Genomic DNA, 24,247 nt, shown 5'->3' on the forward strand with positions numbered 1-24,247 from the left:
GTGTGGCCTGTGTCACACCCCCTGGAGGGAGTACGTCAGAGACAGCAGCCAGCCCTGGGCTCCTCACCCACACCTCCAGCCCCAGGCTCTGAATATGGAGTGGGGAGACCTGACCATACCCCGCAGTCCTGGACAATGAGTGGCCACAATAGAGTGGATTTTGGGGTCTGGCACACAGTAGGTGCTTAATACATGACTGCTGGAGGAAGCCAAATTCCTCTGATTCTTCTTCCCTTACTCCAAATCACAATAGGACAGCTAGGAAATGTCACCTCCCATCTCCTGGACACAACACGCACACATACACACACACAACACACAGGGACCCACATACACACAGACATGTGCAAACACACAAGTGCTTACACATTCAGACACGGACACTCAAACACACGGACATGCGGGTACCGAAAGACACAGAACACAGCACAGACTCATGCCTTCATGCACAAAGACAGATGCATGGATGCACGCTTGACATTCAAGAGAAGTCACACCCCGGTCACCACCGCCTCATTCCTCACCACGCTCCTCAATCTTTGGTTAATGAGGGAAGAGGATATGGAGGCTGCCACAGCAGACACATTCGATGGGCCCACAGCGCTGGTTGGGAGAAACAGTCCAGTCACATTCATTACTGGGTAAGCCAGTTATAGGTGGGGCGAAGTCCATATTGGTCATGCCTTTATGGAGCCCGGGGTAGTGATGAGGGACTCCTATAGCTGTTTCTCTATCAGTGTGGTTCAGGAGAGGCTGGGAGACTCCTCAGTTACTCATAGGCACTGGGGAGTAACAGTGTCCATTCATTAATTCATTCATTCATTCGTCCATCAGATATTAATTGAGTGCCTTCCTTCTGCCAGGCCCTCCAAGAGGCTGGACAACATCTTAAGCTTGGCCTGCTGGCTTGAGCGCGGTGAGCCCCACCGTCCTTTCCACCCCAGGAGATGAGCTCTGAACTGCTCTCCAGCCATGCCCTTCTGGCATTCTCTGTCCTCCCTCTCTGCTCTACATCCCCAGTCCAGCTGATGTAGCAAGGATGGTGGGAGTTACCCCAGACACCTCATTGGCCACTCCTGCTCAGCCCCCTTTCCTGGAGTGTCCTCATCTCACTGGCCCCTAAGCCTTCGTGGTGTCCTGGAGCTTAGTGTCTGGGCTTCTCCCCTTCTCTCTCTGTGCCACTCCCTCAGTGAGTTCATTGAGTCTCATGGCTTTAAATATCACCTACGTGCCAACAACGTGAAAACTCACTACCTCTGGCCAGGACCTCTCCTGTGAACCCTGGCCTCAAGTCCATACCGAGCCCATGACATTGTCCCAGGAAGTCCCACAGGCATCTCTAACTGAATATGTCTGATATTGAGCCCCAGTCTCAACCTGTTGTTCCCCCATGGGCACGGCCCCTTGGCACCATCCTTGTCTCCTTCCTTTGTCTTGAAATCCACATTCAGCCTTTCAGAAAATCCTGTGTGCGGTGCCCTGGAAATATTTTCAACATTGATCCTATTTCACCCCCTTCACTGCTACCACTCTGGTTCAAGCTGTGATCACCTCCTGCCTAAATTATAGCAACAGAGTTCTAACTCTTCTGTCGGCTTCTGCCCTGGTCCGATTTCAGTCCCTTATGAACACAACAGCCAGAGCCTGTTCAAAAGTGAGATGGTGCCCGTCAATCAGAGCAAACCCCCAAATTCTTGCTGCAACCCAAAGGGTCCTTGGGGCTCTCCACACTTGCTCTTCCTTTGCCCTTCCTTGCTCACTCTCTTCTTGTCTTATGGGGCTCAGTCCTATTCCTCAGATATTCCAGGCATGCTCCCAACCCAGGACCTTTGCACTTGCTGTTTGTTCTTTCTTTCTTTCTTTCTTTTTTGAGACAGAGTTTTGCTCTTGTTGTCCAGGCTGGAGTGCAATGGCATGGTCTCAGCTCACCGCAACCTCCACCTCCTGGGTTCAAATGATTTTCCTGCCTCAGCCTCCTGAGTAGCTGGGAATACAGACATGCACCACCACGCCTGGCTAAATTTTTTGGTATTTTTAGTAGAGATGGGGTTTCTCCATGTTGGTCAGGCTGGTCTCGAACTCCCAACCTCAGGTGATCTGCCCACCTTGGCCTCCCAAAGTGCTGAGATTACAGGCACCCGCCACCACGCCTGGCCACTGTTCATTCTTGATCCCATCCCTACTCTAGAATTCCCCATCCCCCGTCCCTGCTTGATTTTTTTTCCCATAGGGCTTATCTTAGTCTAACATGTTATATCATTCACCTGTTAGTTTCATTTTTTGTAGATTGCAAGTACCCTGAGGGCCATAACCTCAGTACCTCAAAGAGGGCCTGGCATACAGGGGGGCCCACTCCAGAAAGATCTGTGGAGTGTGTGAATTGCTCACACTTACAAGTGAAGGAAGACGCTACATCTGTTTCATGGACCTTGTGACTTCATAGGAAATTTAAGGGGCCCCAGCGTTGTGCGTTCCTCGTGTGGCTCAGGTTGGTCCAGTTCCTCATTCTGCAGAGGTCTTGGGTTTAGGAATACTCCGGAAGGCATGGATTGTGCCCCGTCCAGCTCACACCTCTGCTTTTCCAGGAAGAATTAATTTAGGGCTGGGCATGGTGGCTCACACCTATAATCGCAGCACTTTGGGAGGCTGAGGTGGGCAGATCACCTGAGGTCAGGAATTCGAGACCAACCTGGTCAACATGGCAAAATCCCGTCTCTACTAAAAATACAAAAATTAGCCAGATGTGGTGGCGGGTGCCTGTAATCCCAGCTACTCAGGAGGCTGAGGCAGGAGAATTGCTTGAACCCAGGAGGCAGAGGTTGCAGTGAGCCAAGATTGCACCACTGCACTCCAGCCTGGGTGACAGAGCAAGATTCCGTCTCAAAAAAAAGAAAAAAAAAAAAAGAAGAATTAATTGAGGAGCTATTTGGGAACCTGGAAAACAAGCCCCAAGTCCCTTAGGAGATGCTCTACATGGGTTGGAATCTGCTTTTTGGGGAGAAAGAAGAGTTGCTTGACTGCTCCTTCCCTCTCCTTTCACTTCCGTCCCTATCCTGAAATCTGTTCCCTGCCCCATGGCCCATGCCCCATCAGTGGCCACCCCTGCTGCTGTCAGCTCTGTCTCCCAAACATCTCTTTCCTTCTCACCATCACCATGGCTACACTCTGCTTGCCCCCCCTCCCCCATCCTGGGCTCCCTGCCTCTGTTTCCAACCGTCACTACCACAGCAGCCAGGCTGATGTGTCTAAATCGGTCATTCCCATCACACTTAGAATGAGAGCTGAGGTCTCCCCCTGGTCCCAGGCCCACATGACTGGGTTCCTCTGCTGTCTCCACTGTAGGACCCCACTCCACCCCTGCACTGGGCTCCTGCAAGACCAGCTACCCCTCTGATCCTCAAACATGATGCTCTGTGCCTGCTTTAAGGACTTTGCTCTTGCTATTCTCTCCATCAGCTACTGTCTTCCCCAGAAATCTTCTTACCTGGTTCCCTTTCTTCACTCAGAGAAACTTTGGGACCACCTTATCTGAGTGACATGCCCTCAGGACCCACTGGCCCCTCCCCCATCACTCTCCACTCTCCAACCCCTCCCAGACCACTCAGAAACTATCTCAGCTGGGGCCGGGCGCGGTGGCTCACGCCTGTAATCCCAGCACTTTGGCAGGCTGAGGCAGGCGGATCACCTGAGGCCAGGAGTTTAAGACCAGCCAGGCTAACATGGTGAAACCCCATCTTTACTAAAAATACAAAAAAATTAGCCAGGCATGGTGGCGCACGCATGTAATCCCAGCTACTCGGGAGGCTGAAGCAGGAGAATCTCTTGGACCCGGGAAGCAGAGGTTTGGCATTACTTGCACTCAAGCCTGGATGAAAGAGCAAGATACTCCATCTCAAAAACAGCAACAACAACAACAACAAAACTATCTCAGGGTGCAGAGGGCAGGGACAGGGTGTTTCACACTTGTTTATTACTTGTTTCTTACACTAGGATGTAACCTTCACGAAGGCACTGGCCCTCTTTGTTAGGTTCACTCTTGGATCCCCAGGACTGACAATAGTGCTGGCACTCAGTGAGTGCTTAGTAAATATCTCTCGAGTGAATGAATGAATGAATTGGCTCTGGTGCCACCTTCTCTAGGGAACTCTTATGGAAGGACCTCCTCTGGTCTGGGTTAGGGGACAGGTTCCCTCAGCACCACACAATTCCTTCTATTCCAGCATGAAGCATAAACATTAGGTCCGTAGGTCTCCCTCCAGATGGCTAGCCCTCAGGGAGAGGAGCTGCTTCTGCCCCCTCACAGCCTCCCCTGCAGCAGATGAGCGGTGCAGATGGGTTTGACAGACCTTAACTAGGAGTGGACTCAGGCCCTGTCCACCCCAGGTGCAGCTCAGCCCGCCTCCTTCAGCCTAAGCTCTGCCCACCTCTGGGAGCCACCTGCCTACCTCTGGCAAATGGGGGCCCAGCTGTTTTCCTCTGGAAGCCTGTTGCTTGCATTGATCTCGGGGCATTAGACCATGATTTACTTGAGTGTTCACATATTCACCCACCCGGTCACTTCATTGCTCAGTCATCAAAGTGCTTTTTTGGGTCAAATTCCCTGCCATGGCCTTTTCTGGGTGCTTGGGGTGCAGAAATGAATGGGACATAGCTCTGCCTTCAAGAAGCTCATAGTCTCTTGGGGATCCCAAGTGTGAACCAGTGACATTGCAGCAAAGTGTGGTCGGGGTTGAATTGTAGACACATGCAGGGTGCCAGGGAGGCCCCAGAGGAGCTTCTGAATCAGAAGCGGGGGTAGGGACTGGGGGCAGGGGATCCTTCTAGAAAAATCATCCCTGTCTTCCAGCTTCTCTCAAGATCTAGGTTAGAACTTCGTAGAGAATGATAGAAACTCACGTCTTCCAGCTTTAAAGAATTATTTTTGTTGTCCGGCCCAGGACTAGCATTTTATGGACCAGGGTTCAGCAAACTATACCAAATGAAGACTGCTGCCTGGTTGTGTAAATCAAGTTAAGTTTCACTGTAACACAGCCACACATATGCCTCCATATTGTCAGTGGCCACAAGAGCAGAGTTGGGTAAATGGGACAGAGATTGCATGGCCCACAAAGCCTAAAATATTCAACATCTGATTCTTTACAGAAAAAGTTTGCCGACCCCTGTTACAGATGTTCAAAAAATATTGTTGGATTAAGTCAACTCAAATCAGACCTTCAGAATCCTGTCGTTGCCAATCTGAGTCCAAGTCTTTTGTCCAGGGACACCAAAATGAACCAAATACTCTATGCTCTATGCTCTTCTTTCTTAAAAACAAGGAAATGGAGGCATTGAGTTGTTAGGAATTGCCACTGAAGAATCCTCTATCTCTTCTTAACAAAAAGCATTCATTGAGCTGTTATAAGGGCAGCAATGAATGAGACAAGTTTCCTGCCCCCAGGCACTTACTGCCTAGCAGATAAAGCATGACATCATTCGAGCTCCACCTGGTGAGCCTTGTGCTCCGGGAGTGTGGCTCCCAGTGTGGGGCTTGGCTTTGCCTGCTGGCTTCCCCCTTCTACATTCAGGCCTCACCTCTGCCATGCTGTGTCTCCCAAGTTGAGCTGTTTTTCCAAGGGCCCTCCCTGCCAGGCTGTGCTCTTCTTGGGGGCAGGCCCTCATCCATCTTGGCCTCCCCAGCACTGAGCTCAGGATCTAGCACACAGAAGGAGCTCAACCCACGTTTACCGCACAGCTGGGCTCCTGCAGCCCCACCCCAGACACAGTCACAGGTAACAGGTAACCACAACCAAATGGCCTTTTAGGAATTCCAGTTAAGAGCAACGTCTTGAAGGAATTCATAAAAGGAAATGACGAGCAGGGTATGATATTTTTTCCTTTAAAAAAAAGAATCTAAAAATTGCATCGTGTTCCCTCCCTCTTTCTTCCCAGCTGCCTGGCTGACTTTACATTCCACGGGCTTTTCAATGAAACCAGATTCCAGGCTGACCTGAGAGCTGGGCTTGATGTGAGAAGTAATTATTGAAAGAGACAGGGGCAATCTATATAATAAAATACCTCCTACATGCTTCATAAAAGTGATCTGAGGGCAATGGCAATCCTTGTGCTGTTGGGAAGGGGAGGTGGCAGGGCCTGGAGCAGAGGCGGGGTTGCTCCTGGGAGGAGAGCAAACCTCCTTCCAAAGAGATGGCCTGAGAACCTTCGGCTTTGCTGTCCCAGGCCTCGAGGACTCTCAGCCCCTCTCTTGGAAATCCCTTTCTCAGGGAATAGGTAGCCTTGTTAGTTTTTGCTGATACTTGAGACATTTCCTTGGAGCCTCAGAATGCTTTCTCTTGATAATATGTCTCAGGTGGATTTAAGATTGCAGCTGTTACATCAGGATTTAACTTTGACTTACTTGACTTGCGGGGGAAGAAAAAATCTCTCTCTCTCTTTTTTTTTTTTCATTAGAAGTTCCAATCTGGCACTGCCTGGTGGGTTACTTCATCCAATTATTCAAGAAATATTCACTGAGTGCTTATCACATGCCAAGCACTGGGCTGAGAATATAATGGTGAATGCTAGGGTGAATCCATACCCTAGCAGAGTTGGGAGATGGTTACTCAAATAGCCAAGGACCCTACAGCATGATAAAGTACCGTCCTCTAGGAACTCATGCAGAAGGCAGGAAGGACTTCCTGGAGAAGGTGATGTTTTAGCTGAGACCTGGAGGTCGACTGAGTAGGAGTTTGCCAGACAAAGATGGGCAGGGAAGGGCATTGCAGGCAGAGGGAACAGCATATATGAAGGTCTGTACTCCGGAAAGGAGAGAGGCTTAGCTTTTTCCTGCCCTCTGCTGTGATGAGGGCCTCTAGGTAGGCCTGGTCCTTGACTCTGTGAAGGATGGAAGGGCAGGGCCCACCACCAGGAGGGAGATAAAAACAATTGTGTGCACTCACTGAGGAAATATTCTGCTGTGTCAGCTTCGTAATCTGCATCCTCTGGGAAGTGATCAATTTGCTTGCACAGACCTTTGAAATTCCCTGCAAAACAAGGGGAGAAGGAGCGCATGAAACATCATAGTTTTGGGGGCGCTTAGGGCCCACCTGCCTCTTCCCAACTTCTGGCTCTTTGGAAACTCACTCAGCCCTCTCCCTCACCCCTGAAGGAAGGTTTCGCTTTGTCCGTTTGGACATCTGCCTGGTGAATCACAACACACACACCCGCAGTACTGCAGAGAGGATCTAAAGCCGACGACTTCAAAACGCTGCCTTCTGTCCCTGCACTGAAGCTTCTGAGGATTAGCGGAGGCTTGGCAGCAGTGGAGGTTTGATTCCGAGCTGGGGACTGCCACGCAGGAGGCCGATGAATGCTCCTCAGCCCGTCTCTGTGCCCCAGCATAGCTGGGAGTCACCCTGCATTTTACATGTGAGAAAGTAGCAGATCACTTTCTAAAGGGGACACACCCCGCACTGGTGCTGCCAGATGCTGCCACAGCCTTTTAGAAGAGCCTGCAAAACACTTTCCCATCTGCAATTCCGCACGGAATTCACCAAACCCAGCCGCCAACTGCTCTGAAATAAATATGGGGGTGGGGAGGAAGTTGAGCCCCCTGGGGGCTGGACTTTTGGGTTTTGAACTACAACTCATTTTGGTTCCACCACAGGCCTGTGAGAGGGGTATTATCATCCTCATTGTATAGATGAGGAAACTGAGGCTCAGAAAGGCTGAACTATCCGAGTAGGTGCTTGTGGCTAGGAAATGACGGAATCAGGGCTGAAACTAGGGTCTTTTGACTCTATATGTTTCCTCGGTGCCTGCTGGGAAGGTGAGAACTGGCCTGGGGCAAATCCCAGCACAGTGTCACAGGCAGGTCCTCCCCATTGTTCACTGATGAGCACGTGAACTCTTGAATGCGGCCTTTCTAAAAATCGATAAGTAGCACAGACTCTACAATCACCAGAGCATCGGCTTCCTGACAGCAGAGACTTTGTTTCACTCACTGTCTTATCTCCAGCACCAGCATAGGCACAGTGAATGTCCTTTAACCTTCTCTGAATGGAAGAAAGATTGGGTGTATGCTGGGGCGTATGCACAGTGGGTAAGATGCAGGTTGCACAGCCAGACTGCCTGAGTCCAGCTGTGCATCACTCAGTGTCCTCACCTGAGAGTGGCGATAACAAGAATTCTTCCCTGGCAGATTGTCGTGGAGGTTCACTGAGCTGATGCTTGTTGAGTAGTCAGAACAGTGCCTGACACATTTAGGAAGTCCTTGGGGGCATTGACGTGAGACAGAAATGAAATTTGACTGTGTCCAGCCACCAACATAGTAGCTAGTGTGACCTAATTAATACAGCCCTCAATACATGTTGGCAATGATTTTCTTCTACAGTCCTGAGACTATGTCTTATAAAATAGGGGCAGATTCTAGTATGTGTCATAGATATTAATTAGGAATTTTACGGTATTATTACATATACCTTTTTTTTTTTTTTTTTCCCTAAAATGGAATCTCACTCTGTCACCCAGGCTTGAGTACAGTGGTGTGATCTCGGCTCACGGCAACCTCCAACTCCCAAGTTCAAGTGATTCTCCTGCGTCAGCCTCCTGAGTAGCCGGGGTTACAGGCACATACCACCATGCCCAGCTAATTTTTGTATTTTAGTAGAGATGGGGTTTCACCATGTTGGCCAGGCTGGTCCCCCACTCCTGACCTCAAGTGATCTGCCTGCCTAGGCCTCCCAAAGTGCTGGGATTACAGGCATAATCCACTGCACCCAGCCTATATATATATAATAGGCCTATATATTAGGTTGGTGCAAAAGCAATTGTGGTTTTTGCCATCAAAAGTAATAGTGCAACTGTAATTACTTTTGCATCAACCTAATAGTACACAGGTATATAGTATACAGGGATACTTATGTACTACATAGAAATATAAGCATTTTAGGAACTTCTGTCTATGATTATATGCTGCATATAATGGAAAAGAGGAATCTCTGTTAAAAGGTTAAAGTCTCTTTCACACATGAGCTATCCCTGTACCAAATTCACTAACTTTCTTGAGTTCTACAAGAAAAACAATTCCCCAGACCATATCCAGACTTCTGGTCGCTTCACTGAAGCTTGGTAGGGCCACTCAAAATGGTCCCATGGACAGGTGTCTTCTCTGAGTGTTTTGGGTTCCCTGCTTTTTGCTGTCCCCACCCCCATCGTGTCATGGCCCCTCTGCCCTCCTGCATCTTGGGGTGTTAAAAGGAAGCCTTGTCCCCTCCCTAGTACCTTGTTTCCCTAATCCAACCACGCACCCTTCTCTGTGGGAAAAGTCTTCATACCAGCTGCTAAAAGGATAACAAATTCTCCCTATTGTTAAAATTACAAATCAGTGTATTTGAAAAGCACTTTGCGAAGCACTTTCATTTTCTTTCAATTCAATCTGACAAATATTTCAGCAAGCTGGTGCCAGGCATCTTTATAAAGAATCTGTGCAGGAGTGAGGCTCAGAGAGCAGTACTGACATGCCCCGAGGCGTCCCACAAATTGAGGACAGAGCTTAACCCAGCAGGGCCCCAGCTGCATCCTGGTGGGCCACACCCACTCCTGTTCCCCGCAGGAACAGGAGCTCACATTCTACGGGGAGCCTAGTTGCTCCTTGTGTGCAAGCCCGGGCTTCACTCATCCTTGGACCATTGGCTCCTAGCGCAGTGCCTGGCACAGAAGCAGGGTTCAGGAGATGCTCACAGGGAGGCCGTGCGAGATAATCAGTGGCCCAGACCTCTCCTTGAGGCCTGGACCTGGGTATCCAGCTGCCTATTTGACATCTCCTGGTGGATGTTTTAAAGGCGCTGAACATGAACTCCTGATCTTTCCCTCCAGCGTGGCGCTCTGGAGGCCCCAGTTAGCTTGGCGAATGCTTCTCCAGGGCTCCCTTGTGTAAGCCTGAGCCTAGTTGTCAGCGCTGACATCTATCTCTTCCTCCTCCCTGCAGGCTCCATCCATCAGGGCGTCCTGTCTGTGTTAGATCCTTAGTGTCTCAAACTTGCCTGATGTCTCTGAGACAGCACCGCCCACTACCAGGCCACCATCCCTGCTCCCTGGATGGCTGCCGTGGCCTCCCCACTCATCAGTTTGCACCCACTCTTATCCTTCTCTACAGAGCTATGACAGTGATCCTTTGTACATGCAAATCTGATCATGCCACCTCCAGCTCGGAAACACTCCAGCTTCCCAGTGCTGTCGGGGAAAAGCTCAACATCTCTAACAAAGCCTGACCCCCAACCTCCACGTCTGGCCTCACCTCCCACCCACCTCCTCCCTCCCTATGCATCTCTGCCTTCTTTCCTGCCATGCTCCCTCCTACCTCAGGACCGTGGCACATGCATGCTGGTCCTGCTGCCTGAGCTCCCACCACGTCCTCTGTTGCCTCTTTCTCCTAACCTCCTTCTGCCTCCCTGCACTGTGCTACTGGGGTGTCCTCCACTAGCTGGCTAGTGCTGGCTGCTCTGTGTTGGGGGGAGATTTTTTTTTTTTTTTTGAGACGGTGTCTCGCTCTGTCACCCAGGCTGGAGTGCAGTGGCACAATCTCGGCTCACTGCAAGCTCCGCCTCCCGGGTTCACGCCATTCTCCTGCCTCAGCCTCCCGAGTAGCTGGAACTACAGGCGCCTGCCACCACTCCCGGCTAATTTTTTTTTGTATTTTTAGTAGAGATGGGTTTTCACCGTGGTCTCGATCTCCTGACCTTGTGATCCGCCCGCCTCGGCCTCCCAAAGTGCTGGGATTACAGGCGTGAGCCACCGCGACTGGCCTAAGGGGGGAGATATTAAAGCCCGTATGATACTAGTGGGAATGTTCTAGTAGAGAGGGAAGAAGGGAGGGGCTGGGGGCAGTGGCTCAGCCTTTAGCTTTGGGAAGCTGAGGCAGGAGGATCCCTTGAACCCAGCAGTTCAAGACCAGCCTGGGCAACATAGCAAGACCCTATATCTACAAAAAATAAAAACAAATTAGCCAGATGTGGTGGTATGTGTCTGTGGTCCTAGCTTACTTGGGAGTCTGAGGCAGGAGGATCCCTTGAACCCAGGTGTTCGAGGCTGCAGTGAGCTAGGATAGCACCACTGCACTCCAGTCTGGTGACAGAGCAAGACTCTGTCTCGAAAATAAAATCAAAATAAAAAAGTAAAAGAAAGGAGGACAGAAAGGATGACCTGCAGAGATGGGGGAGCAATACAGGTGCACTGTGCAAGGAGATGAGGCCCAGGACACAGCACAAGGGGGGTGGTGCTGTGCCAGGAGGGACAGCAGAGCTCGTGGGTGCAGTGCTGGGGATGGGCAGACATGGTGGGAGGGTGTAACACTTCTCTTCTGTTGCTTCTATTTTCCCAACGAAATGGGAAGCAGGATCATCAACTGAGAGTGAGGAAGGGTTGGGGATGGGAGGACAGGGGAAGGGAAGCGAGAGTGGGAGACAGTGGACCAGGCTGTGAAGTGTGTGTGTCAGTGGCTTGAAGGTCACTTCTGAGATTCTGTGGTTTTCTCTGGCCACATTCGTGGCGTGGGCGCAGTTAGCTGGAGAGTTGCCTCTAACCAGGAGGAGGTTTGTGAGGTGAGTGCAACAGGAAGAGGGTGGAAAGGGAGGGATTATGAGGATGGATATGGAGTCTAAGCTGGGTAAACAGGGAAATGAGGACCTGAAGGGCAAGTGAGGCAGTGCAAAGGCGGGGGTGGGGGGTGGAGCGGGGAGGGCAGTCAATGTTTTTGAGCCTGGGGTTGCGGTGGGGTCAAAGCATTATTGAAATGGGGGTGCATGGGAGTGAGCTGCAAGGGTGGCACGTGGTAGCCAGAGAGTGGGATGCAAAAGACAGAAAGTGGAGGGGGTGTGGATATTGGAAATGCCAAGGGCAAGGGTAAGACCCAGAATGAGGTGGCTTGGGGCAGGCAGAGGTAGGGATGATCTTCAAGTATGCACTGGAAAGGTCACACAAATTAATAGATAAGGCAAAACTACAACGTTCGCTGTTATTTTCTATATACATCGAGTATATATTAAGAAACTGCCTACCCGGTTAAAATTTGAAGTGCAAATGATTCATCAAATTATTCTAATAAGCCCCAAATCACTGATTGGTTTTTAGAAATGAGTGGTGTGATCTTTTGATGATGAGGCTGTTATGAGCTAAATGATGGCTTGACTGGACCATGCTTTGACACAGGAAACCACACCAGATGCTCCCCAAACTTCCCTGTTAGAGTAAGGGTCATTCCACCTTGGCGAGTGCAGAACCTTCTCCTAAGTTGTCCTCTACGGTCCGACTAGAGGACCTCTCTGTGCCCAGCAGCCCCAGGAGGTCAGGGCCGGGAATGGGAAGGTAGTGGGAGGCTGTGAGAGGGGTAGACGCTCTCATTGGCAGGGCAGTGGTGTGCGCCCAGCCCAGCCCAGTCCCACCAGTCAGGACCAGTAGGGAGACTCTTCTTCTCTTGCCCCCATCCTTGGGGTGGGCCTTCGAGTTTATAGAACCTGAGAACAGAGCTGAGTCCTTAATCCAGCCTTGGGGAGCGAGGAGAGGAGATGGAGCCTTGGTCCCAGCCCTTCTCTTCTCTCTGCCCCTCCCAATGCAGGAGCCACCCCTTCCCCCAGCCAGCTTCCCTGACATAGTAAGACTGATCGCTACAACAGTATTTCAATATTTAACAACCAGTGAGGCAGCACCGGCACATCAGGTTGGAGTGAAGGGGTCACGGCCAGGGACTGGAGGGGCTGATTGCCTGGTTGTGGAATCTGCAAGGATGATAACGGGAGCAGCATTGGAGGCAGAGGCAGTGAGCCAGCGCTCAGCTCCCCAAAGACTGAATGGCGGCAGCCATGAGGGAGTCGGACAGGTAGGCTGGGATGTGTTTCACAGAGGCAGGGAGTTTAGGGAGGAGGCAGGGAAATGGACCGGAAATGTTGATGAGGCCCAGGGAGGCCTGGGATGTGAGCAGTAAAACACTCTCGACAGTGAAAGTTTGCAGGGGCGGTGGTGTCCTTCGGGGAGAGCCAGGTTTCCATTAGAGCAAGGACAGAATGGGGGGATTCTGCTGGCACTGTGACCTAAATTCTAGAAGGTGCCATGGCAAGGATTTAGGAAGGCGGGGGAGTTAGAGATCCGGCCAGATCAGAGGACACACAGCCCTGAGGGACAAGTGATGAGTAGGGAGGAGTGATGAGGTAAACTGGGATACAGGTCACTGTGCGATTGGTCCCAGCGCCTCTGGTGGCCATGAGGCTGTGAGGGTCAGCTGGAGGAGCACAGGGACTCCAGGAGCACTTGGAGCTCGGTGGGCCCTGGATTCAGTCTGACTAATGGTGGTGCTGGGGAGAGGTATAGGAGGGGAGGGGGCACTAGCAGCACTCAAGCATTAGTGGTGAAATTTGAACTTCAAAGGACATCTACGTCAACAGACATCACTCCAGTAAGGGGAGAGTGGTGAGTGGTGATGAAATGAATGAGATTTCATTTTCCTAAAGCCAGCCTAGGGTTCCATTGTATTTCCTTCTGGTTGGTGGTAATCCACCCCAGGGGTTGTGGTGGCTTCAGGCACAGATGGATCCAGGTGCTCCAAAATCTGGAACCTCTCTCCATCTCTGACTTTCCTCCCAACTAGCTTCATTCCTAGGCACCCTCTGTCCCTGTGGTAGAGACTAAGGGCCAAGTACCTGGCACTGGGATGGTAGAGGAAAATCTAATCTCATCTCTGCCTTCCAGGCTCACATTCTAGGGGCAAAGACAGACAGTACAGAACTTACTAGAGTGCAATCCTTCACATACTATATTAGAAGGAGGTATGAGGTCTTATGGCAGCACAATTGTTCAGCTATTATTTATGTAGCACCAATTGTATGCCACGCTCCGTGCAACCTGCTGAGAACAGAGGGGGAAAAATATACTTTCTGTCCTCAAGGAACTTGCTGTCTATGATGGCAGACAGAAAATACACGCTGTGGTGTAGAGGATGTGTGTGACGACAGAGGAGAGTGGAGCGTGTCTGGGGGATACAGATGGAAGGCATGTCCAGGCGAGGGAGTGTGTGGGTGACACAGGCCTCCTGAGGAGGAGCAGGTGCCTGAGCTGACACAAAGTGGAGGAGTCAGCCTGATGAAGCAGGGAGGGGTCTGTGTGTGCCCGCGTGTGTGTCTGTGTGTGTCTGTCTGTGTGTGTGCATGTGTGTGTGTCTGTATGTGTGCATGTGTGTGTGTGTCTGTGTGTGCATGGGTGTGTGTGCATGTGTGTGTGTCTGTGCGTGCATGGGTGTGTGTGTCTGTGCGTGTGTGTGTCTGTGCATATGCGTGTGTGTCTTGTGTGCAGGGATGTGTGTCTGTGTGTGTACATCGGTGTGTGTGTGCGCATGGGTGTTTGTGTGTCTGTGTGTTCATGGGTGTGTGTGTCTGTGTCTGTGTGTACATGGGTGTGTGTGCATGTGTGTGTCTGTGTGTGCATGTGTCTTTGTGTGTGTCTCTGTGTGTACATGGGTATGTGAGTCTGTGTGCATGGGTGTGTGTGTGTCTATGTGTGTGCATGTGTCTGTGTGTGTAGGCGTGATGAGGAAGTGGTGGAGGGTTGAGAAGGGCTTTCTAGCAAGAGCAGTCAGGATAGTGAGGGACATAGTAGGGAACACACTGTCCCTGCGGGTGGGAGAAGGTTTCCCAGAGCAGAGTTGGGAGTAACAGGACTTGAGAGAGGGCCCGAAGCCAGCAGTGTGCGGGCCGGCTCGCCCCTGCTCAAGGGAGCTCATCGCCAGTGTCTTCTCAGCTCTCGTTAGCAGTTTGAAATCAGCCGTGGTAGGTGTATTCACACCATGGGAACCCACGGCAAATGCTACAAACCAAGTTCCCCACCTCCAACCCAGGGAGCTGATTGTTAAACATGTACCAGCACACCACTGGATGAAGGGTGATCCTGTGTGAGGAGTCAGCTGGTACAAAGACGTGACAAATTGGTGGGATTGGAGATTTGCAAAAGGACTGGTCCCATCAGAGGGTGGGTGAGGGTGAGGGTGAGGGTGGGCGATGGCTGGAGCGGAGTGCAGGGGTCTCACTGCCCGCTGCCCCCTCAGGCATTGGCTTTGAGCTTCCAGAGGAAAAGGCATGCAGGGAAGACTCTCCCACCATGAACTATAAAGGGTTATTCAGCTAAGGGGCTCAACAACCATGACTCTCCATGGAACCTCCATCCCAGAAGAGTGGCAGTGCCCCGCCAACCGCCAGGCTGAGTGAGTTCAGGCCCCGCTGAGGCGGAACGGCCAAGGGCTGTGCCGTGGGCTGGCACAGCTCTGGCTCAAGGAGTTTACCATGTCAGGCTGGGAATTGCAGCTTGCAGGTATTAAGTAGTTTAAGAGGAGGTTTCATCAGCTTTGAAAAAAGCACATTAATATCTCACACCAACTGCTGTCTTGTTTCTTTAGATACAATAAGCTCCTCATAAACCTGGTCATTAGGGGCTGAACAGACTCTGTTTTATTTTCCACATATTCATGAGAAGCTGAAAGAGCAGCTCTGGAGCCAGGAGGGGACACGGTGGAGCGAGCTGAGGCGTGGGGAGGAGGCTGTCTGAGTAATTTTTTAAGTGAAGCAAATGAAGGGTTTAGTGGGAGCTGCTTTCTCTGTGTTTTCAACCTTTGCTGCTCCTGGCTTTTTGCTTTCCTGGAAATACCTCCCTGACGGCAGGGATTCGGGAGGCCTCAGGGAGGGTGGGCCATGCCTGGCTTGTTTCTGGCTGGAACCCCAGCCCCCTGGGGCACAGCGCAGCCACCAGCTTCGGTTGGATGGTTTGCAACAACAGAATGTGTGGCATCCTATGAGTTTGATCGTTCTCTCGTTCGTTCATTCTTTCTTTCAGTGGGTAGTTTCTTTCTTTTTTTGTTTTTTGGGAAGGAGGGAGGGGAGGAAGAGCTAGGGGTTAAGAAGGGAGAGGGCAGTCTCAGTGGGTAGTTTCGAATGCCTACTGTGTGCTAGGCACTGGGCAGGGTGAGATGAAGTAAGTGGTCTGTCCTGCCTGCCTGCCATGAATTTGCTCCTTCCATTGGCTCTGAGCTCCCACTTCACTGAAGTCCCCAGCACTCAGGAGCTGACCACAACAATGAACAATTGCTCATCCAACTTTCAGTTGCATCCTGTCCTGGCTCTTGTCTCCATAGCTACCTCTTCAGTTCTTTTTTTTGAGACAGGGTCTCGCTCTGTTGCCCAGGCTGGAGTGCAGGGGTGTGATCATGGCTCGCTGCAGCCTTGACCTTCTGGGCTCAAGAGATCCTCCCACCTCAGCCTCCCGGGTAGCTGTGACTACGGGCATGTGCCCAGCTAATTTTTGATTTTTTTTTGTAGAGATGGGGTCTCGCCATGTTGCCTAGGCTGTTCTTGAACTCCTGGGCTCAAGCGATCCGCCCTCCTCAGCCACTCAGAGTTCCTTCTTCAGTTGTTGTTGTTGTTTTGAGATAGAGTCTCTCTCTGTTGCTCAGGCTGGAGTGCAATGGCAGGATCTCAGCTCACTGCAACCTCCGCCTCCCAGGTTCAAGCAATTCTCCTGCCTCAGCCTCCCAAGTAGCTGGGATTACAGGCATCAGCCATCACTCCTGGCTAATTTTTTGTATTTTTAGTAGAGGTGGGGTTTCGCCATGTTGGCCAGGCTGGTCTTGAACTCATGACCTCAGGTAATCCACCCACCTCGGCCTCCCAAAGTGCTGGGATTACAGGCATAACCCACTGTGCCAGGCCCCTTTAGTTCTTCACATGTGATTTGGGGGAGGAGATTGGGCTCCAGAGTTAGAAAGATTTGGCTTCTAAGCCTGGCTCTGTTACCTAGTAGCTGTGTGAATTTGAGCAAGTTATGTGACCTCTCTGTGCCTCAGTTTCCTTTGCTGTAAGAAGGCAATATCAGTCCTCACCGAGGGGGTAAGGGGATTAACTTTGAAGACTCAATGAAATAACAGAAGTGAAGGGCCCCAGTGCAGTTCTTAACCCAGAACAGATACTCAACAATGTAGGTCCTCCTTCTTTTTCTTCTCTTTCAAATGACACCTCTTTCAGGAGGCCTTTCTTGATTGCCCTTAGCTGGGAAGACTCTTTCCTCTCCTATGCTCCTATGCAGTGCTTTTCAGCATTTTAATGGGCATGGGAAGCCCCTGGGGATCACGTTAAGCCAGGTTCAGATTCGGTGACTCTCAGTGGCCTGAGACTCTGTATTTCTGATGAGCTTGCAGGCAGTGCCCATGCTGCCAGGCCCCAGTGCGGGGGGCCACTCTTTGGGTTGGGTAGCGAGGCTGTCAAGCACCTTTTAGCTGCTTTGGTCATATTCTCTTTGTGTATTGTTGTTTGGGAACAAAAAGCTGCAAGTCTGTAAGCTCCTCAATGGTAGAATTTCTTCTAGAGGATTCCCTGAATACACCATATTTTCCTTGATTCTAAGATGCTCACATGCAAATTTCAATGTTTCTGAAATTGAGATGTGTCTTATAATTCACGGGTTCACTTCACTGCAGTGTGTCTCTTTTCTCCTGAAAAATCATTATCACATTGATGGTGAGCCTTTTAATTAATGGTAATAGCTGCCTGAAAAAAGTTTATTGAACAAATAAATAAATGAATGAGTTAGTGTGTGTGGGTGGCCAGTGACTGTACTACACATTTCCATTCACCTAAACAGTTGAGCATCATGCCAAATATTAGAATCCCTGGGGCACCAGGATCTTTTGCACTTCTCTTATGAAAAACCTACTTGACTATACCTGGCCGGGCATGGTGGTTCATGCCTATAATCCCAGCACGTTGGGAGGCCGAGGTGGGCAGATCACCTGAGGTCAGGAGTTCAAGACCAGCCTGGCCAACATGGTGAAACCCTGTCTCTACTAAAAATAGAAAAATTAGCCGGGCTTCGTGGTGGGGGCCTGTAATCCCAGCTACTCGGGAGGCTGAGGCCTGAGAATCACTTGAACCCAGGAGGCAGAGGTTGCAGTGAGCCGAGATTGTGCCATTGTACTCCAGCCTTGGTGACAAGAGCAAGAATCCGTCTGAAAACAAAACAAAACAAAACAACCCCCCAAAAACAAAAATACAAACAAACGAACAAACAAAAGACACCTATTTGACTATATCTGGCTGAGCATGGTGGCTCAAGCCTGTAATCCCAGCACTTTGGGAGGCCAAGGTGGGCGGGTCACTTGAGATCAGGAGTTCTAGACCAGCCTGGCCAACATGGTGAAACCCTGTCTGTACCCAAAATACAAAAATTAGCCAAGTGTGGTGGCACGTGCCTGTAGTCCCAGCTACTCGGGAGGCTGAGGTGGGAGATTGCTTGAACCTGGGAGGCGGAGGTTGCAGTGAGCCAAGATCATGCCACTGCACTCCAGCCTGGGTGACAGAGTGAGACCCTGCCCCCAATCCAAATCTACTTGAATATATCAAAACATACATATAGCCCGCAACTCAGCAATTCTGCTTAGAAATGTGTGTTGAAGAAACACTTGCATACATGCACACGATGTATGAGAATGTTCATAACAGCACTGCTTATAACAACAACAAGCTTGGAATAGCCCAGATTTCTATTATCAGAGAAATGATAGCATAGTATATTGATGTAGTGTACAGCAGTGAAAGTTAGTGAATTACAGTTACACAAGTCAACCCAGATGAATTCCACAAACATAACACTGGACAGAAAAAATCAAGCTGCAGAAAAATACATATGGTATGATTCCATTTTCATAAAGTTAAAAACATGTTATAGATTATTTAGGAATACATGTGTATGTGGCAAAACTGTAAAGTCAAGCAAGGGAATGATAAACATCAAGTTTAAGAGTGTTTGCAGCTGGGCGTGGTGGCTCACACCTGTAATCCCTGCACTTTGGGAGGTGGAGGTGGGAGGATCGCTTGAGCCCAGGAGTTCCAACCCAGCCTGGGCAACATGGCGAAATCCTGTCTCTACAAAAAAATAAAAAATTAGCCAAGCATGGTGGTGCACACCTGTAGTCCCAGCTACTCGGGATGCTGAGGCAGGAGGACTGCTGGAGCCTGGGAGGTTGAGGCTGCAGTGAGCCATGATCATGCTACTGCACTCCAGTTTGTGTGACAGAGGAAGACCCTGTTTCAAAGAAAAAAAAAAAGAATGTTTTCTTGAGATAGGGTAGGGCACACAACTGCTTCAATGTCCTAGGAATGCTCTATTTTTTAACTTGGTAATGAGTGCATAGGCACTCTTCATTTTATTGTTATTCTTTATTCCCTGCTGTGACAGAGGCTGTTTCCAAATATATCTTGTTCTTTTCAAGTTTTGCCTGGACATATGGCTTCCCAGAACGTAGACTTTAGTTCCCAGCCTCCCTTGCAGCTGGAGGTGGTCATGTGACAAAGTTCTGGCCAATGGGATGTGAGTGGAAATGATGGGAACAACTTGGGAGGAATGGCCTTTAGGGCATGGGATATGCCCGTCTCAGTCCTTTCCTCTTGGCAAGTGGACTAAGGAGCTCCAGCCGCCATCTTGGTCAATGAGACAATTTTGAGAATGGAGAGCTGCATGATGGTAGAATAAGATAAAGGGTATCTGAGCCACACTACCATGGAGTGTTATACCAGTCTTGGATAACTTATCTCCAGAGCTGTGCAACGAGAAAGAAATAAACTATCAACTATCTTTATTTCCTTACTTTTAATTTTTTTAGAGACAGGTTCTTGCTTTGACACCCAGATTGGAGTGCAGTGGCATGATCATAGCTCACTGTGACCTTGAACTCTTGGGCTTAAATGATCCTCCTGCCTCAGTCTCCCGAGTAGCTGGGACTACAGGTGCATGCCACCACACACGTCCTATCTTTTTAATTTTAGGTAAATAAACCAAAAAAACCAAAAAAAAGCATGAAACTTTATAGTCAAGCCTAATCCTAATGAACATAATCTGTACAAGTTAAAATAGTCTTTAAAAAAGCTTGATTTTTAAATTTGTTTGTTTTTTTTTTTGATATGGAGTCTTGCTCTGTTGCCAAGGCTGGAGTGCAGTGGTGCGATCTTGGCTCACTGCAACCTCTGCCTCCCGAGTTCAAGCGATTCTTGTGCCTCAGCCTCCTGAGTAGTTGGAATTACAGACATGCACCACCAAGCTTAGCTAACTTTTGTATTTTTGGTAGAGACGGAGTTTTACTATGTTGGCCAGGCTGGTCTGGAACTCCCAACCTCAGGTGATCTGCCCGCCCTGGCCTCCCTAAGTGCTGAGATTATAGGCATGAACCACCGCTCCCGGCCTAAAATTTTTTTTAAGTGCATTTTATTGTGTATACTTTAAGGTATCCAACATGATGTTGTATGATTACATATATACAGCAAAATGGTTGCTATAGTGGAAAAACTAACACATCCATCATCTCACATAGTACCCAGTTTTTCCCTGTGTGGCAGGAGCAGCTATAATCTCATTTAGCAAAAATCCTGAATACAATACAATATTATTAACAATAGTCCCCATGTTGTACATTAGAGCTCTGGACTTGTTCACCCTATATATTTGCTACTTTGAATCCTTTGACCTATATCTCTCCATTTCTTCCCTCTCACCCCAGATCTTGGTAACCACTATTTTATTCTCTATCTCTACATACTTGATATTTGACTTTTTTTTTTTTTTTTGGTAAAGATTCCACATATGAGTGGAGTCATAAAATAGTTTTCTTCCTGTGTCTGGCTTATTTCACTTAGCGTATTGTCCTCCAGTTTCATGCATGTTGTGGCAAATGACAGATCGCTCCCTTTTAAAAGGCTGAATCAGAAATGATATTCCATTGTGTGTAAACACCACAGTTTCTTTATTCATTCATCCATTGAGGGACATCTAGATTGTTTCCATATTTTGGCTATTGTGAGTATTGCTGCAATGAACATGGGAGTGTAGATACCTTTTCTATTTTTTATTTTTTTTTTGGGACAGGGTCTCCCTTTGTTGCCTAGGCTGGAGTGCAATGGCACAGTCTCGGCTCACTGCAACCTTCGCCTCCTGGGTTCAAGCGATTCTCATGCTTCAGGCTCCCAAATTACAGGCACCTGCCACTACGCCTGGCTAATTTTTGTATTTTTAGTAGAGAGAGGGTTTTGCCATGTGGGCCAGGCTGGTCTCGAACTCCTGACCTTGTGATCCATGCGCCTCGGCCTCCTGTAGGGCTGAGATTACAAGCGTGAGCCACTGCGCCTGGGGAGTGTAGGTATCATTACAAGGTGGTGATTTCATTTCCTTTGGGTATATACCAGAAGACATATTGCTGGGTCATATGGGAGTTCTATTTTTATTTTTTTTTTGAGGAAACTCCATACTATTTTCCATAATGGTGGCATCAACCTACATTCCCACCTAACAGTGTGCGAGGATTCCCTTTTCTCCACACCCTCGCCGACACTCGTTATCTCATGTCTTTTGATAATAGCTCTCCTAACGGGTGAGAAGTGGTATCTCACAGTCATTTTGATTGGCATTTCCCTGAAGATTAATGACGCTGGACACTTTTCCATTTACCTACTGGCCATTTTAATGTCATCTTTGGAGAAATGCCTATTAAAGTCCTTTGCTCATTTTTAAATTGTGTTATACATTTTCTTGCTATTGAGTTGTATGTGTTCTTTATAAATCTTGGATATTGAGACTTTAGTTTAAACAAGAATATATGTTTAAAAACTCAGATATTAACCCTTATCTAATATATGGTTTGCAAATAATGTTTCCCAATCTGTACATTGCCCTTTCATTTTGTTGTTTGTTAAAATAGTCTTTTATATGTATTTATTATTAAACACATTCTAAAAATATATATATATATATATTTTGAGACAGAATCTTGCTCTGTCACCCAGGCTGGAGTGCAGTGGTGTGATCTTGGCTCTCTGCAACTTTGCCTCCTAGGTTCAAACGATTCTCTTGCCTCAGCTAACCGAGTAGCTGGGATTACAGGCACCCGCCACCATGCCCAGCTAATTTTTGTATTTTTAGTAGAGACGGGGTTTCGCCATGTTGGCCAGGCTGGTCTTGAACTCCTGACCTCAGGTGATCCGCCCGCCTCAGCCTTCCAAAGTGTTGGGATTACAGGTGTGAGCCACTGTGCCCGGACTACTTCTTCATTATTATTACATCTGTTATGGCGATCTGTGATCAGTGATCTTGGATGTTACCATTGTAATTGTTTTGGAGTGCCAAGAACTGCACTATATAAGATGGCAAACTTAATTGATAAATGCTATGTATGTTCTGACTGTTCCACCAGTTGGCCATGTCCCTGTTTCTCTCCCTCTCCTTGGACCTCCCTATTCTCTAAGACATGACAATACTGAAATTAGGGCAATTAATAACCCTACAATGGCCTCTAAGAGTTCAAGTGAAAGGAAGAGTTGAACATATCTCACTTTAAATCAAAAGCTAGAAACAATTAAGCTTAGTGAGGAAGGCATGTCATAAGCCCAGACAAGCTGAAAGCTAGGCCTCTTAAATCAAACAGTTAGCCAAGATATGAATGCAAAGGGAAAGTTCTTAAGGGAAGTTAAAAGTGCTACTCTCTATGAATGATAAGAAAGTGAAATATATTTGCTGATATGGAGAAACTTTGAGCAGTCTGGATAGATCAAACCAGATACAACATTCCCTTAAGCCAAAGCCTAATCCAGAGTAAGGCCCTAACTCTCTTCAATTGTATGAAGGCTAAGAGAGGTGAGGAAGCTGCAGAAGAAAAGCTGGAAGCTAGCAGAGGTTGGTTCATGAGGTTTAAGAAAGAAGCTGTTTCCATAACAGAAAAGTGCAAGGTGAAGGGGCAAGTGCTGATGGAGAAGCTGCAACAAATCATCCAGAAGATCTGGTTAAGATCATTGATGAAGGTGGCCACACTAAACAACAAATTTTCAAGGTAGATGCAACAGCTTTCTATTGGAAGAAGATGCCATCTAGGACTTTCATAGCAAGAGAGGTCAATGGTTGGCTTCAAAGCTTCAAAAGACAGGCTAACTCTCTTGATAGGGGCTAATGCAACTGGTGACTTTAAGTTGAGGCCAAGGTTCATTTACCATTCTAAAAATTTTAGAGCCCTTAAGAAGTATGCTAAATCTACTCTACCTGTGCTCTATAAATGAGACAAAAAAGCCTACATGCAGCACATCTATTTATGGGATGGTTTACTGAATATTTTAAGCCCGCTATTAAGATCTACTGCTCAGAAAGATTTCCAAATATTACTGCTCATTTACCATGCACCTGGTTCTCAAGAGCTCTGATGGAGATGTATAAGGAGATGAATGTTGTTTTCATGCCTGCTAACACAACATCTATTTTGCAGCCCATGGATCAAGAAGTAATTTTGACTTGGAAGTCTTATTATTTGAGAAATACATTTCATAAGGCTATAGCTGCCAGAGACAGTGATTCCTCTGATGGATCTGGGCAAAGTAAATAAAAAAATCTTCTAGAAAGGACTCAACATTCTAGATGCCAATAAGAACATTTGTGATTCATGGGAGGAGGTCAAAGTATCAACATTAACAGGAATATGGAAGAATTGGTTCCAACCCTTATAGATGACTTTCAGGGGTTCAAGATTTCAGAAGAGGAAGTAATTCAGATGTTCTGGAAATAGGAAAACAGCTAGAATTAGAAGTGAAGCCTGAAGATGTGAGTGAATTGCTGCAATCTCATGATAAAACTTGAATGGATGAGAGGTGGCTTTTTATGGATAAGCAAAGAAAGTGGTTTCCTGAGATGGAATCTGTTCCTGTTGAAGATGCTGTGAACATCACTGAAATGATGACAAAGTATTTAGAAGATGATATAAAGTTAGTTGATAAAGCAGCAGCAGGGTTTGAGAAAATTGATTGCAACTTTGAAAGAAGTTCAACTGTGGATAAAAAGATATCAAACAATATCACTTGCTATACAGAAATCTTTTGCAAAAGGAAGAATCAATTGATGTGGCAAACTACATTGTTGTCTTAGTTTAAGAAATTGGCACAACCACCCCAACCTTCAGCAACCACCACCCTGGTCAATCAGCAGCCATCAACATCGAGGCAAGACCCTCCATCAGCAAAAAGATGATGGCACACTGAAGGCTCAGATGGTCAGTAGCATTTTTAGCAATAAAATGTGTTAAAATTATGTATGTACATTGTTTTCTTAGACATAATGCTATTGCACACTTAATAGACTACAGTATAGTGTAAACATAACATATATTTTTTGAGACAGAGTCTCACTCGGTCACCCAGGTTGGAGTGAAATGGCACAATTA

At 48.2% G+C, this 24,247-nt stretch overlaps 1 protein-coding gene across 1 annotated transcript in view; it reads right to left on the bottom strand.

Annotated features, from left to right (window-relative positions):
• Positions 1–24,247, bottom strand: part of CACNG2 (calcium voltage-gated channel auxiliary subunit gamma 2) — a 142,286-nt gene that overhangs the window by 19,626 nt on the left and 98,413 nt on the right. Inside the window, exon 2 of the mRNA XM_031005639.3 lies at positions 6,936–7,019. Within this exon, the coding sequence (XP_030861499.1) occupies positions 6,936–7,019 (84 nt within the window). The remainder of the gene's footprint in view (positions 1–6,935; positions 7,020–24,247) is intronic.

Source organism: Gorilla gorilla, chromosome 23 (genome assembly GCF_029281585.2).
Source record: "Gorilla gorilla gorilla isolate KB3781 chromosome 23, NHGRI_mGorGor1-v2.1_pri, whole genome shotgun sequence".
Lineage (NCBI taxonomy): Eukaryota > Metazoa > Chordata > Mammalia > Primates > Hominidae > Gorilla > Gorilla gorilla.